The sequence below is a fragment of the Triturus cristatus genome, chromosome 8 (assembly GCF_964204655.1).
Source record: "Triturus cristatus chromosome 8, aTriCri1.1, whole genome shotgun sequence".
In the NCBI taxonomy this organism is placed as follows: Eukaryota; Metazoa; Chordata; class Amphibia; order Caudata; family Salamandridae; genus Triturus; species Triturus cristatus.
Window position 1 is genome coordinate 47,317,047 of NC_140591.1, and position 14,623 is coordinate 47,331,669.

The window sequence follows — 14,623 nt, forward strand, 5'->3', positions numbered from 1 at the left end:
CGAAACAACTTTCCCTACATACGATGGACAATAATCTCCTTGACGTGTTCCAGTCTGGCTTCATTTAAAATTGCAGCACTGAAACAGCCCTGTTGCAAGTGATTGATGACGCGCTGCGCATACTCAATTCTGGGGAATTGTGCCTTCTTGACCTCTCTGCAGCCTTTGACACTGTTAATCACAACACCCTCCTTAACACTCTTCATCAGAGAATGGGCGTGGAAGGCACAGTGCTTAAATGGTTTGCCTCATTCCTCTCGGACAGATCCCAAATGATCAAGATAGCAAACAGTCTTTCGTCTCCATTGGCGGTAGGTCAAGGCGTCCCTCAAGGTTCTATCCTTGCACCCACTTTGTTTAATCTCTATCTGGAACCATTAGGGAACCTCCTCAGTAAAGCTGGTATCCACTACCATATCTATGCGGATGACACTCAAATCTACCTCAAGGTGTCTTCCGCACACGATCTGTCACTTCTCAACTCTACTCTCAACTCTATTCACAACTGGATGTTAGTTCAGCAATTCATTCTCAATACCCCAAAACTGAATTCCTCCTCCTATCTACCTCTCTCCCCCCTCCTCCTGTTCAATCCTGGATGGGTCAGCTGAATGTATTCAACAATAAACCCATCATTGTCGACAGTGCTAAATCCCTAGATGTCATACTTGACAAAAGACTCAACCTAATCTCCCACATCAACAACTTTGTTAAGAACGCACGTTACCAGTTGCGCCTTCTGTGGGGGATTCGTCAGTTCTTCCCGGAGAAAGACCTAAAAACCTTGGTCCAATCGCTAGTTCTCTCTAGACTGGATTACTGCAATTCTCTTCTGACGGACTACCGAAATCTCACTTCTCCCCCTGAGATATCACTACACCCCCCTCAAATCTGTCCTCCATTCAGCAGCTATCTTTATTTCAGGGTCCAAACGTAGTGACCACATCACTCCTATTGTGTCTTCTCTTTGATGGCTTCCCATCGAGGCAAGATCCATTTACAAAAACTGCCTGCATCACCCAGAAAGCCTTGCACACTTCCTCCCCTCGTTACCTAGCGAATAAACTGAATATGTCTGGAGGCTCGAGACTGTCTCGGAATGCGGAAAAATTTCTGCTTGAGCCCCCCTCTTTCAAAAGGGAAAGATCAATGGCTAAATCGTTCTCAGGTAATGCGGTGAGAATCTGGAACTTGCTTCCTCCATTGCTCCATGCCACCACCTCTATCCGGATCTTCAAAGCTGACCTCAAATCTCTTCTCTTCCAAAGACACTTTCAGAACTAATACCTTCCTTCTCTGACCCTTCTAGGAAGTTTGTTCATCATTGTAATAATATTTTCTTGTACATTCCTTGCCCTTGCTTGATGTGTTTGATATTGTGTTCTTGCCTTCTATGGTTTTATCCTACCTCTTCTAGTCTCCTGTTTATTTTTGTAACGTTCTATTTTGTTTCATTTCTCTCATGTAACGTACCTGGTTCAATAGTACAGCACTCTGACACCTTCGGGTAAAGTTCGCGCTATTTAAAAATGCATTAAATAAATAAATAAACATGTTCAGTATCATAGTCCTGGCCTTTGCATACTCTTAAAGCAACAACATATGACCAGTATTTTTTTTCTGTTCGAAAGGGCTGCAATTCTAGCTACAATATATTTTTCGCAACCTAAACGCGAGTATGTCGATATCTGTATTAATGAATGACTGCGCTCCTGGGAGACGAGTCTGAGTACTGCGGAGCTGTAAGCAGTAACAACACGTAGATAGAAGTACCAACATGTAGACACAAACGCGCAGCGGAGGCTGTGTTGCCTGTCAGTGAAAAGAAATACGCGTGTCCTTCCCGCAGATAACGAGCTGTGCAGTGACTTCGATCTGAGCATGCGCAGGTGCGGGTCAATGTTCTGCGCATGCCTATGCGGGCACATTTTTGTCGTGCGCATGCGTCAATCTGGTATACCTGTACGTGTGCTCAGACACTATCACTTCAGATCCCAACTGCTGAGTGGTGTCGTTTTCCTGCGCATGCGCAGTTAAAGAGTTTCTGATTCACGTCAGTGCATCAGACTTGTGTATCACTGCGGTATTTGTAGGCAGGAGCGAGGGACCGACGGCCTCAGCCTTGTTCACCCCCCGCCGCAGCCACTTACAGCTCAGTCTCTGAAGGTTCACTTGAAAGGGAGAGCAGAAAAGATATGCCTCGGCGGGAGTCAGCAAAAGTGAGTATTGTTTGAGGAAAGTAGGAGCATGGCGACAGTACCGTGTCCTTTGACACAGAAGAATCATTGAGATCGGACTCCAACGGCAGCTCTAAAGTTACTTGAGCTGACCGTACCCCAGCATGTGAGTGTACCCCTCACAGGGCGGTGGAGCCTTATCTGCTGGGTGATACTGCTCTACAGTGGTTAAACCAGTGCTTACTCCCAGGGAGCGAGGCCTGAGCACCAGTCTGGCCTTCATCTGCCAGGGCAGTTAAGCAATTTGTCTCTTTAAAAAAAAAAGCTCAACCTTTCCTTCTTTTTATTTCACGGTTTTGCAAACAGTTCATCTTTTACTTCCTGGTGTGAGGTTACTTTCAAGAACCTGCTTCCTCGACCATTCGTTTACTTACTATTGTTTTACTTTGCCACAGTTCTCTCCCACTAATTCTTGTCCAGACTTTCAACTTCGACATTCAGGTTTAAATTGTCCCGGGGTCTCCTCATCAGTGCAGGTCACAGTCAACCGAGATAAAGAATCAGCTGCACACTTCCTTGCACCAGGCCAGTATACTGCACAACAAACATTTTCAGCACCCTTTATTGTCCAATGGCTATTGTCTATTCATTGTTATTCACAATGTGAGGTAAAAGCACCCCAACCCTCTTTTACTGACATCCCCAGTTGAGATGTTTTCTTCTTAATTCAAAGCAACCCAAAGTGTCAGTCAAAGCTTTTTGTTCCTCGATTAAGTCAAAAGCTTCATGGCATGTGTCAGCCCAGTACAAATGGACATTTTTTTTTAGAATGGCTCTAAAAGGGTCAGCAATAGTAGCAAATATTTTTCCGAATTTGGATCCATGTTAAGAAAAGCCAAGGAATAACGTGACCTCACCTTTATCACTGGGTGAGACGGTCCTGTTTATTGCTGCTACTAAAATATTTTTGGTTTTAACTACTTCCTGAGATATGGTGTGACTCAGATAGTTTACGGATCCCACCCCACCTGACATTTATCTTCCTATTGCATATTGCGTTGAAAGTGGCGTCTAACAATGCCAGCTCAAAGAGCGTGCAACAAAATCTATGGCTCCCAGTGATGTAATAAACAAGGTGAGAGGTTTTAACTCATAATGTAGGTCCATCTTATGATACATGGAGAATAAAGTGAGCACACAAAAATGAGAGGAATTCCTTCAACAACTCATCAACTTGTTTATCTTGTAAAAATGGTGGTGATATACCTAAATGCCCGTATTCAGGTCCCGGAAGTCTAAACAGACACAAATGCCTCTTAATTAATGGTATGGAATATACTTTCTGCAAAACTTGCTTAACATACACCCATAGTATGGTTTTATGTTGAAAGTTCTTGTTGTGACCCAGTGTTAGAAATTGGATTATTAATTGTGGTGTCGGACTACACCCCTCAAGAAATAACAGTCATAAAGTAAAAATGCAAAACAATAAAAATCCCAAACTGACTGAGATATGATTTAAAACAAGTTTTAAGTAGAAATAGCACAAAGTGCCAATGGTAGTCAAGGCTCAGCCTCGTCTCCTATGCTGACGACACCCAGCTCATCCTCTCTTTCACCAACGAACCTATAGCCTCCAGAATCAACTTCCACAGCGGGATGAAGGCCGTTGCCTCCTGGATGAAAGATAGCTGCCTCAAGCTCAACTCAGAGAAAACCAAAGTACTCATGCTGGGACCCACCGCCTCAGCATGGGGCCACTCCTGGTGGCCCACTGCACTGGGAATCTCTCCCACCCCCACGGACCACGACCGTAACCTTGGCATCATACTGGACTCCTTGCTCACAATGAACCGCCAGATCAACGCCTTATCCTCATCTTGCTTCGACACAATCCGCCTGCTTCGAAAGACATTTAGATGGAGCCTCACAGAATCCAGAAATACGGTCACCCACGCACTCATCACCAGCAGACTCCACTACGGCAATGCACTCTACGTCAGTTTCACCCAGAAACGCCTCAGGAATCTACAGAGCATTCAAAACGCAGCGGCCAGACTGGTCCTCAACATCATCTGCTGCAGCCACTTCACTGAACACCTTTGAGAACTCTACTGGCTCCCAGTCATCAAAAGAATCCCCTTCAAGCTCCTCACACATGCCTACAAAGCTCTCTACACTCAGGAATAGCATATTTGAACCACCGCCTCTCATTCCACGTACTCACCAGATACCTTCGCTCCACCCAACTGGCCCTGGCCACCGCTCATGGATCCACAAGACCAGAGCCGGAGGAAGATCCTTCTCCCATCTCGCCGCTAAGACCTGGAACACCCTGCCTCTTCACCTCAGGCAATCCCCGTCGCAGACCCAATTCAGGAAGGATCGCAAGACCTGGCTCTTAGACTGAACCCCTGCACCCAGATGGATGAGCAGCCTCACCCTCCTCACCGCCTTGAGACCCTTATGGTTGAGTAGCCGCATTATGTAAACCCCTGAGTGATTGATTGAGGCTCACTGTAGACCAGGACTAGGCACAGTTTGAGGAGGCTGGGGCTGACTGCGATGGAGCACGGGTCCGGCAGACCAACCAGGTTTGTGCTGGTAAAAGAGTTTACCTCCTGACTTAGTCTTTTAAGTCCCACTTCACCACAGGGAGTACACTTCTAAAGCCCCCCGCCTCAAAGGCCTTAGGGAAGGCAGTTAATGGTTCACAGGGTGTCAAGCGAAGGCCAACAGCAGGGTCCAGTACAGGTCTTGTTGCCAATGGTCAGCTGGGCAATTACAGTAAATGCTTCTTGTAGCATACTTCTTTGTCCTAGATTCAAGAGGGAGCAGGTCCAGTCCTTTAGAGCCCCCCTTGGGTCACAGACAGCAGGTCCTTTCCTCTTTTGTTCTTCCTGATTCAGAAAGTGTTCAGAAGTGAGTGACTGGGGTTGCCATATTTATGCCTGACACTAGCTAGTGTGTGGGAATGGCTCCTGGGCATGACCTAATAGGTTAATAGTTCCCGGGGCCACACTAAACTTGGGCACTGAGGGTTGGGAGTGTGTGTGAGGAATAAACTACGGTGATCCTACTGTTGTCCCATACCTAACACCAAAACGCAGCTTGAAGCAGCTACTTTACACACAATAAACCCAGAGACAGAAGTCTGATAGGACAGAAACAGGGTCGTTCAACAACCAGGCCGTGGATACATAAGTAATGTCTTGGCATCCTGTTCTCTCCTTTTCAAATGTTACATTTGGTTCAGCAGACCTGTCAAGTAGAACTGTGTTGTCAAAAGGAGGCCCACAGCCCCACCCTCATATTCTGATGACCTCAGAGGAGTCATCCCTACCCATTCCGGTCAGCCTGTTGTTTGCTCATGGAAGGTATTTATCACTTATTCAAAGGCTAATCACCGGGAACTGGCAGAGGCTTATGTTATTTAGCCGCCTGACCGTTCAGGCAGAGAAACGGCAACTTTCTAAAAGTTACATTTCCTCAATATTGATTAAAAATCCAACTTCAGCATTTAATTGATTTTTAATATCTCTTAAAAATCCTTGTTTAATTATTTTTCTAGCTCATCCCTTTCTGAAGGTACAGTATTAGTTTTTAATATTACTTCCCAGTTTTTCCCTAGTAAAAATAGCTTTTGGGTGCTAGTAACTATAAGTTAATGCTAACATTAAATTTCTATGTGCCCTACATGTAAGTACCATGCACCCAGCCTTATGGGCTGTAAGGCTTACATGACTTATTGATTTTTAAAAGTAAGGTTTGGACCTGTGGTATTGGGTTATTTCGACAGGTAGGCTTGCGGTGTATAAACTGCCACAGCCAGCTACAGTGGTAAGCCTGTCGTGCTTTTGCCTGACCCAAGATATTGGGTCTGTCTGCGGACTCCTGTTATCTCTTTAAATAGAAAGTGTGAAGTTCTCAAACATACATAGAAAATGTTAATATCGCCATGAATGTTCACTGTGTAAGCCAACATATTTTCTGTTATCAATGTTTTAGTGCTCTCATTACATAATGGCTGCCCCTATATTTGCTTTTCATGCATTTTGTTTATAGTAATGGATGCCTGTAATCAATATGTGAATTGTGAGGATGCATTTATTTCCTCTTTACTTTAGTCTGATAGATGTGTATTATCTCTGAGTTTTATTAATAAAAATAAGAAACGCCGGACCATTAATTAGAGAGAGATACTTTGCGCTAGAAGTTTATCCAGAGGCCGCACCAGTTTGTAGTGCCAATCAGCTATAGTCGCAGGGCGGTTCAAGGACCAGTGCAGAGAAATGACCTTGGGCCTAATGCTCTGTTTATGATTCACAGATAGAATTGTGATAAAGAACAGCCAGGCTTGCTATTCCAAGGTGTGGTGTGTGACCCATCCTAAGAAACTACAGTAGTGGGGTTATTTAATGCTTTAGCTAAAGTTTAGCATATTGCTTAGAAACGCTTTAGTGTGTTAGGAATTTGCAATTTTTTTTTTCTTGTTCTGTGTAGTTACAGCTCATATTTTATGCATTAGATTAAAGTGTTAAAAGAAATATTTAAATTACATATCTCCTTTCTAAGTGCTATTTTGAATGTGTTATCAGTTTCCTAAAGGATTGTTTGGATTTCCAACATGTCCTTGTCTCATCTTCTTTTTTTTTTTTTTCTTTCCTCATATGACCTCTGTAGCTACAGCTGCCTCTCGACCTGGTCCACCTCTGGCGCATATAACTTTGGCGGTTCTTAGTCTCAGCTTGTATTTTCCTTACGGGGAGCCTCTTTATACAGAACTTGAGCTGACCCAGAGGTTTTAATCATAGGAACTTATCCTGTACCTTGATCTATTCTAAACTAATCGCAAAGTGGATCATCCAACCAATTCCAAAACAACCCAGAATCTGGCCTATCTCTAAATACATTTACCCTCTGATCTAAAGCTCTGAAATACTTAACTGAATTCCACCAGGCATTCCAATTAGGAGGAGCTTCCTGGCGCCACAAATTACAAATCTCTCTCCTCGCCAACAAAATCAAGTAGAACACCAATTTATGTTGTAGCCCAGTCTGGTGTCGTACCCCACCCAACATAGGCACAATGCCAAATAGAATAAGAGTCAGGCTTACCTCCACATCAGCAACCATGACCCAGGAAATAGTCTTACACACATCACTCCAAAATTCTTGTATCTTGGGGCAAGAAACAAATACATGAACGTCGTTTGCATTCTGGAATCCGTATTTCCAGCATCTAGCTTCTCCTCCACCCTCCATTCTCGATATTTTAAGGGGAGACCAACATATCCTATGGAGTGTAAAAAAGTGGTTTCTTCTGAGTGCAGCCAATTTAATCAAAGGGTATAGCATGTCAATAGATACTTGCCACAACTCTTTCCGCTCTTTACTCGGCAAGTAATTCTCCCAGACGCGAAATGGCTTATCCATCTTTCTTTATGCTACAGCCAGAAGATAGTTATACCATAGGGAAACTTCTTTCCTCCTTGGGGCCTGATTTTGTAGTTCGTTTTCCATAGGATTGTCCTCCATGAGAGACCAGCATTGACTCTTGCACCAAGATGTAAGCTGATAAAATGTAAATCTGGACAGGGCTCCATTTGTAGTATGTCTCCAAAATTCCCAAGGGTAACATTTGTTACCCACTACTACACCTTTCCAGTGTGAAACTCCTGCCTCTTTTAGTGGCTGAGCTAGAGCGTCCAGAAGGCACTCCGGAGTTCTAGGGGAGTCCCACACCGGTGCCCAATCGCTATAGTAGGTAAGCCCCAAGCAGTCTCGACAATCCGACCATAACTTGGCCGCCATACGCAACGTCTTCAGGCATATTTTCCTCAAAAATTTGGGAGAGCCAAATTTATACATAAAGCCATACTCCCTTACCCCGTCTAACATGGCTTTAAACATGCTGCCAATCAACAAGTCATGTGGAGTAAGCAGTAACATCCAGGCGTTTTTTAATTGGTAAGCCCAACAATAGAGCTGAAGATCTGGTAAACCCATACCTCCTTGCATTAATTTGCATCTACGTTTTTTCCAGGACAGCCTAATCCCTTTGCCTGCCCTGAATTTTAAGAATCTCAGCTTTTTCAAATTCTATTGGAATATTATTAGGCTGTCCGGAATTCGGTTTAAACCGAATCTAACCGACAGTACACCACCGGATGAAAATCAGCTGACCCGGTTTAAACCGAGTGTCACTGATTTTCATAGTTGACGGGGGAGAGGAGCTGTTGTGGTCTGCCGTCTCTCTGACTGCGGCCGCACTCGAGTACTTCACAGGTCTTTAAAAAGACCATTTACATAATGAGGCTTTGTTCTTCTTTCGCCCCTTCTCAGAGCCCCTGGGGGCGAGGCTGCGCGCAGAAACAGTCTTTGAATGAAAACCTATCGTAATGATGTGCACGCGCTGGTGTCGTGATGCTGTGATGGCCCATATGGTGGACGCCACTCGGAGCGTGGGTAAAATGTCAGCAAGGGTCTGTGTGTTTCCTAGATGCACCCTGGCCGATATCGAGGGTCCTCGATGCAAAGACCCGGTTTATCGAGGGAGACTGGAGAAACATATGAAGAGACCATAACAACAAAGCTTTCTTTGATGAAAGTGGAAGATGTCAGGTCAGTAGTACTTCTGAGAGGTTGGGTGGACTCCTCCCCAGCCCAGCGTGCCTTTCAGGCCACTGCGTGTCATGAAATCTCAGTTTTGCACGTATGCTAGTCCCCTAACAGGCCAGCCCTCCTCTGCCAATAGCAGAAAGCAGTTCCTGCAATCAAATGAACTTTCAGAAGCACTGATGTCATCGGATCCGCGCCAGCACTAAACACAAACACACGGACATTCTCAATCGGTACGGATCAGGAAAGTATCCCTCACTTGGTAGCGACAATCCCATTATTATCCTAAATTGTTCTCCAGCGGCCGTAGGTGTACTGGCAACTTTTCTCAAGGCACCGATTCTCTTAACTCCACTGCAGTTGCATCTTGGCCTCATCTGCAAACACACACACATGCGCACAGCCACTCCTGCCAACTGCGTGCCTCCTGGACTACCCAGAGCACCTCGGTATCACATCCTCAGTACTGCGGGCATTGTCAGTACTTGTCAGGTCGAGTGGACATTACTGATGCCATTGCGGGTCCAATGGTGCACCCCCGCCCTCCCACGAGAATGAGAAAAAGCAAAAACAGCAGGGAAAGTGGAAGGAATGGACAGGATAAAAGCATCACAGGGCACACGGGGTGGGCATTTAGGGGGGAAACAGAAAACGAGGAAGAAAGCACGAAAATAGATGCACTCTGACGGAGCATTGAAGGATAATGAGGACGTTCTCTGAACGTGAACAGCGGTAGTTCCTCTTTCATCCTTTACTTTTGCTTGCTCAGGACTACATTAGATTACACCTCTCCTGGACATGTTTTTTGTCAAATTCATCCCCAGCTACGGCCTCCGTGCCCTCACCACAGACAAGTGCACCAATCGCCACTTATAAGCGACTGAGTTACATCATTTGATTGTTCTCGCTATGCTTTGTGGGACCTGTAGTTTTGCACTGCCTTGTGCCAGTATTAGTTTTCAAACGCCATCATACTGTCTCTTGATGGCCAGGACTGGCTGCTTGTGTCACACATGGCCTGAGGTACGAATCACATATTATGTCAGCTGTGAAGCTAGCCTCCTTAGCACTTCCCAACGTCTGTTGATTTTGTTTTGCACCTAACTCAAAACTAGAGCCAAATTTCCGGGGGAGGGGGGGGACTGCATCTTTAAGCAATAGGCAGAGTGGAGCTGCAGGGGCTCTTAGAAGGGGTGAAACAGAGAGGCCTCATTAACATGCAAATGGTCTTTTAAAGACCGTGAAGTGCTCGGGTGCGGCTGTGGGTGCCCGGGAAGCGTCTCATCCGGGCTGACACACACGAAGTGGATGGTGGGGGCTGAAGCCCTTTGAATCCAATGGATGTTGCACGCCTGCTGTTTGCACATCAAAGGCCAAATGCGGAAAGTAAGCAGTGGCTGGCTGGTTCTTTAGTGAGAAAAGATTTTATCAAGGGCTGTAATGTTGTTGGAGTTGCCACACTGAATGGGTTTTAAGACTGCGAATTGCGGAAGATCACAAAATGTTAGGGTGACACTGAGTTTCAAATGTGTTTCTCTATTTGCAAATGTATCAGCTCTGTCTGTAATGCCACACACTGTTCGATGTTTGTTTCGTATCCATTGAATCGAAACTGTGCCCCACAATGCAGTTACACGCACTGCATTTTAAGAATGAAAAAGCCTGCTAGTAAAATTAACGAACTCCTGCCAGGGAGTGTTGTCAGGCACATGGGGAGGGTAATCTCACTGACCCCTACTGCTCACACCCCCTCACGCACCAAAGGGCTCCTGACATCTGCGAATAAAGCCCACATTAAAGAGGCCAAGTAACAGTGACTCCCTCCCCTCGGTTGGGGAGCCCGTTTTGTAGCAGTGCAGCTGTTTTAAAAGCACTGCAGAGGTCCTTGTATTCAACAGTTTTCAGGCAACAATAAAAGTGCCAAGAATGGATAACTCTGGTAATTAACATACCTGCAGGAGAGAGACTGGAGTTTTGTCTGGTGGCAGTGTGGAGTCATCTAAGGTAGCGCGGAGGGTTACTATGTCTGCTGCAAAGACTATGTACTAGGCGGATCACAGAGCAGTATTTTATTTCTAATGCTCAGTGGGTACTGCTTTTGTCATAGAGGTCCGCTTGTGTAGGAATAAAACTTAGATGGTAAGCGCTCCAATATTGATTATTAATTTTATATACAGTCAAATTTATTTGAAGGTATTGCAGCAAGAATATGATTATTTGTGGCACTCCAGGATGTTGTTAGAGAATAAAAATCAACAGCTGAATATAAGTTGCCATGAAGACAATAAAAATTCTAAATTGAATAGATCCGTTGTAAGAATCAACCAAAAATGTAAAAAAAATATTATGGCAATTATTGATTCATTGGACTTTCGTATTTATTGAGCTGGAACTGTGCCCCACAATAGTCACACGGACTGCATATTAAGAATAAAAAAAACATACTGGTATAATTAACGCGCTGTAAGATATGAAACAGTTAATTACAAAATAAACACACACACAAACGAAGTGGCACAAACTGCATTTGAAATCAACAGACCTGAAGTACATGTTTTCCCATTTTCAAAGTTGGAATCTCTATACCATATCCTTGCAACAAAAGTCCACATAAACAAAAAAAATTATGGGGCGAAGAAACACAGCTACAAAAAAACATGCAGTAACAAGATTTGCCTGCTTCTAAAAATAAGCATTTGCAATGCAATAGGTCTCGCGTTTACGCGAGTTTGAGCTATTGGCATTGCAAATAACAATGCCTTTTATTATTATTTTTTTTTTTTAAACATAAATAAAGGGCTTTGTCATTTACAATGTCAATAGCATAAATGTGAGACCATTTGCATTGCAAATGCTTGTTAAACCTGAGCTGCAGAATCAAAGGGCAATGGAAAGTATTTGATGACTGTATTAAGCTTCTGAAATGTAGAGCAGTATACAATTTCTGAAGAAAAATGGAAAAAGCAATAATAAAAACAAAGCGTTCCATAAACACCGGTAACACACTGTTTCAGTTGGTTTTTATGGCGCGAAAATGAGTAACCACTGAAAAGCACTGTTTTTTTAAAGTATTGAAATCACTGGAAAACACTGAAAAAACACCACCAGAATTTACCAAAAATAGAAACTGAAAACAGGAAAGCCTAAATATTATTAAAAAGATAAGTGTATTTCGGAAGAACTCACATTTTAATCAAGTTAACCCCGCTATAATGGGAAAGTGGTATTTTCAGCTTTTTTTTTAAATAGGACCTCCACTTCCTTCGAGACTCTATCTAAGTTAACTTTTGGGATTTCTCTCTGGTCTTGGAATATTGTGATTCCAAGGTGTCTAAGATCTGTGGAAAAGGACCCCTCTTGATTAGCAATATTCCATGCCATGATCTCCGTTTTATCTTTATTTATTTCGTAGCCAGAACATTTTCCAAAAGTTTGAGTTTCAGTAATCAGTTCCTGAAGTGTGATGTCCACATTAGAGGAAAATACAACTAGATCATCCACATAAAGGGCTATTTTCCTCACAATCCCACCTACTTTAAAAGGAGCAATCTTTTTATTTAATCTTAAGCTCTGAGCCAAAGGTTCTATATAAATGTCAAATAAAATAGGAGACAGTGGGCAACCTTGCCTAGTGCCACGTTCTACATTGACAACAGTAGAGAGGCTACCATTAACCAGGATCTGAGCCAGTGGTGATCTATAGATTTTATTAATAACTTCTCTAAAGCCAGCAGTAAAGGCAAAGGCGTTCAAGGTCCTATCCAAAAAATGCCAGTTCACACGATCGAAGGCTTTGGCTGCGTCAACCGTGATAATTGACAGAGGGAGGCCCTGTGATGACGCCATATCCACTGCTCCTACTAGAGTATATACCAAGTCTAACATCTGCCTACCCGGATGAAAGCCCTTCTGATCCTCATGGATTATTGGGCCTATGATCTTACACAGTCGATTATTTAAAATCCCAGCAAATACCTTATAATCGATGTATAATAAAGAAATTGGTCGACATGAATGGCACTGAGAGGAGTCTTTACCGGGCTTCAGGACCAAGGTGATAACTGCATCACACCATGAGTCAGGCAAAGGAGATATACCCTTTAGTATTTAATTAAAGAGTTTCAGCCAAACCGGAATGATTTCCTTCCTTCAACATGGAGTAGATCTCTATCGGGATTGCATCCGGGCCTGCGGCTTTCCCTTTTTTAGCAGAATCTAACACAGCTAATACCTCGCTCCCTGTTATTTCTAGAGAGAGAAATACTTGACAAGCCAGAGTTATTTTTGGAAGCTGTTTCTCTTTAAGCCACCTATCAATATGTTCCTCCGCCCCCTGAAGATCTTTGTGATATAAATCCTGGAAAAACTATGCGAAAGCCTGTTCTATTTTCTCTTTCTCCTCTGTAATTTGTGTACCCACTTTAATCTTACTTGTGTAATTATTGGCTCTATCAACCCTGGTCTTCATGGCAAGGAGCAGCTTACCACAGTTCTCCCCTTGGTCAAACTCTCATCATTTTACTTGTCTCCCATTTTTGGTGTAGGATCTCTTCTCACTTAAGTCTAAACTTTAACTGAAGCTCCTCCACTGTCTTTACCCAATTATCTTTCTCAGGATCATCAGGACAGCTCGCCTTTAAGGCAACTTCTGACCCCACTATCTGTTGTTCTAAGAAAGCCAGTTCTTGCCTGTTAGAAATGGGATTTCTGGCTGGCTAAGGCGTGCGCCAAAGCCAGGCAGAAACCACCACTCTAGTCAGGGCAAGGAAGTTACACGCCAAAGATAACCCCTGCTCACCCCCTTGGTAGCTTGGCACGAGCAGTCAGGCTTATCCCGGAGGCAATGTGTAAAGCATCTGCGCACGCACACAGCAACAACATCCCAGGCCCACCACAAAAGAAACTCCACACAAGGTTATATATAAAACTAGCCTTTGTATTATCATAACACATTAGAATAGTAAGCACATATTATACAGGGTGCCACCTGGCACTAGGTCATATTTACAAGGGATTATTTACACCTGACAGGGCCCACTGGACCACTGTCAGTACTATCACAAAGTGAACTTAGTAAATGTAGAACTTATCATAAACATAGAACACAACCAGTGACTACTGGTAATCACTGTACTTGGCATCGGCCTGTAACACAAACTACATTATGCACAGCATCACACCAGGCTCAAATTGCCTTCTGCGCCAACCTCACCATCATAAACACATGAGGCAATCATCTCACCAGCCTAAACGCATTGGACCCTAACCTCGTAAGTATAACTACATTAGGGAATAACTCTCACTAGCATAAACCATAATATGCGAACCAACCTCATAATCCTAAAACACATTTGGAGGTATCAACACAGGTGCGTGAATCATTCTATAGGAATCTCATTTCCTAGCACCCAAAATCACAGTAGGGCCTGGCGCCCTATAAACCTAACAATCCCCCTGGCCAACTGGCCATCCCAAATGGGGCTCTCCTGCCCTCTGTCCAAAAGTCAGGGCTGCTGCCAATGCAGCGACAGTCAAGGGTGCGCGCTTTGCCCAGGCCTAAACGTAGCAGCTGGCACTAAGTGCTGCGCAGATGTGTAGGAAGAGATGGGGGCGAAGGAGTGCGTCTTACTCCTGGATTCAACATGTCCCCTAAAATAAAAAGACCTAAATGATGCAGCTGCCCACTACTTGCTGGGCAGCTGTAAAAGTTAAAATGCGGCATGGGCTCTCACTGGCCCTTGAAATCACTGTGCCCAACGTTGGAGCCATCTGGCTCTGGAAATAAGGCGCACGTTGGAGCCATCTAGGCTCTGAAAACAAATATG

The 14,623-nt window shown here is 44.1% G+C and overlaps 1 protein-coding gene across 2 annotated transcripts in view; it reads left to right on the forward strand.

Moving 5' to 3' along the window:
* The first annotated feature begins 2,040 nt into the window (after nucleotides 1–2,040).
* Nucleotides 2,041–14,623, forward strand: part of LOC146799990 (uncharacterized) — a 190,837-nt gene continuing 178,254 nt past the window's right edge. The window contains exon 1 of one of the 2 annotated variants that reach the window (XM_085620926.1): nucleotides 2,041–2,219. In XM_085620926.1, coding sequence (XP_085477052.1) covers nucleotides 2,196–2,219 — 24 coding nt within the window. In that variant the 5' untranslated portion in view covers nucleotides 2,041–2,195. The remainder of the gene's footprint in view (nucleotides 2,220–14,623) is intronic. The other variant, XM_085620927.1, reaches the window with a different exon arrangement.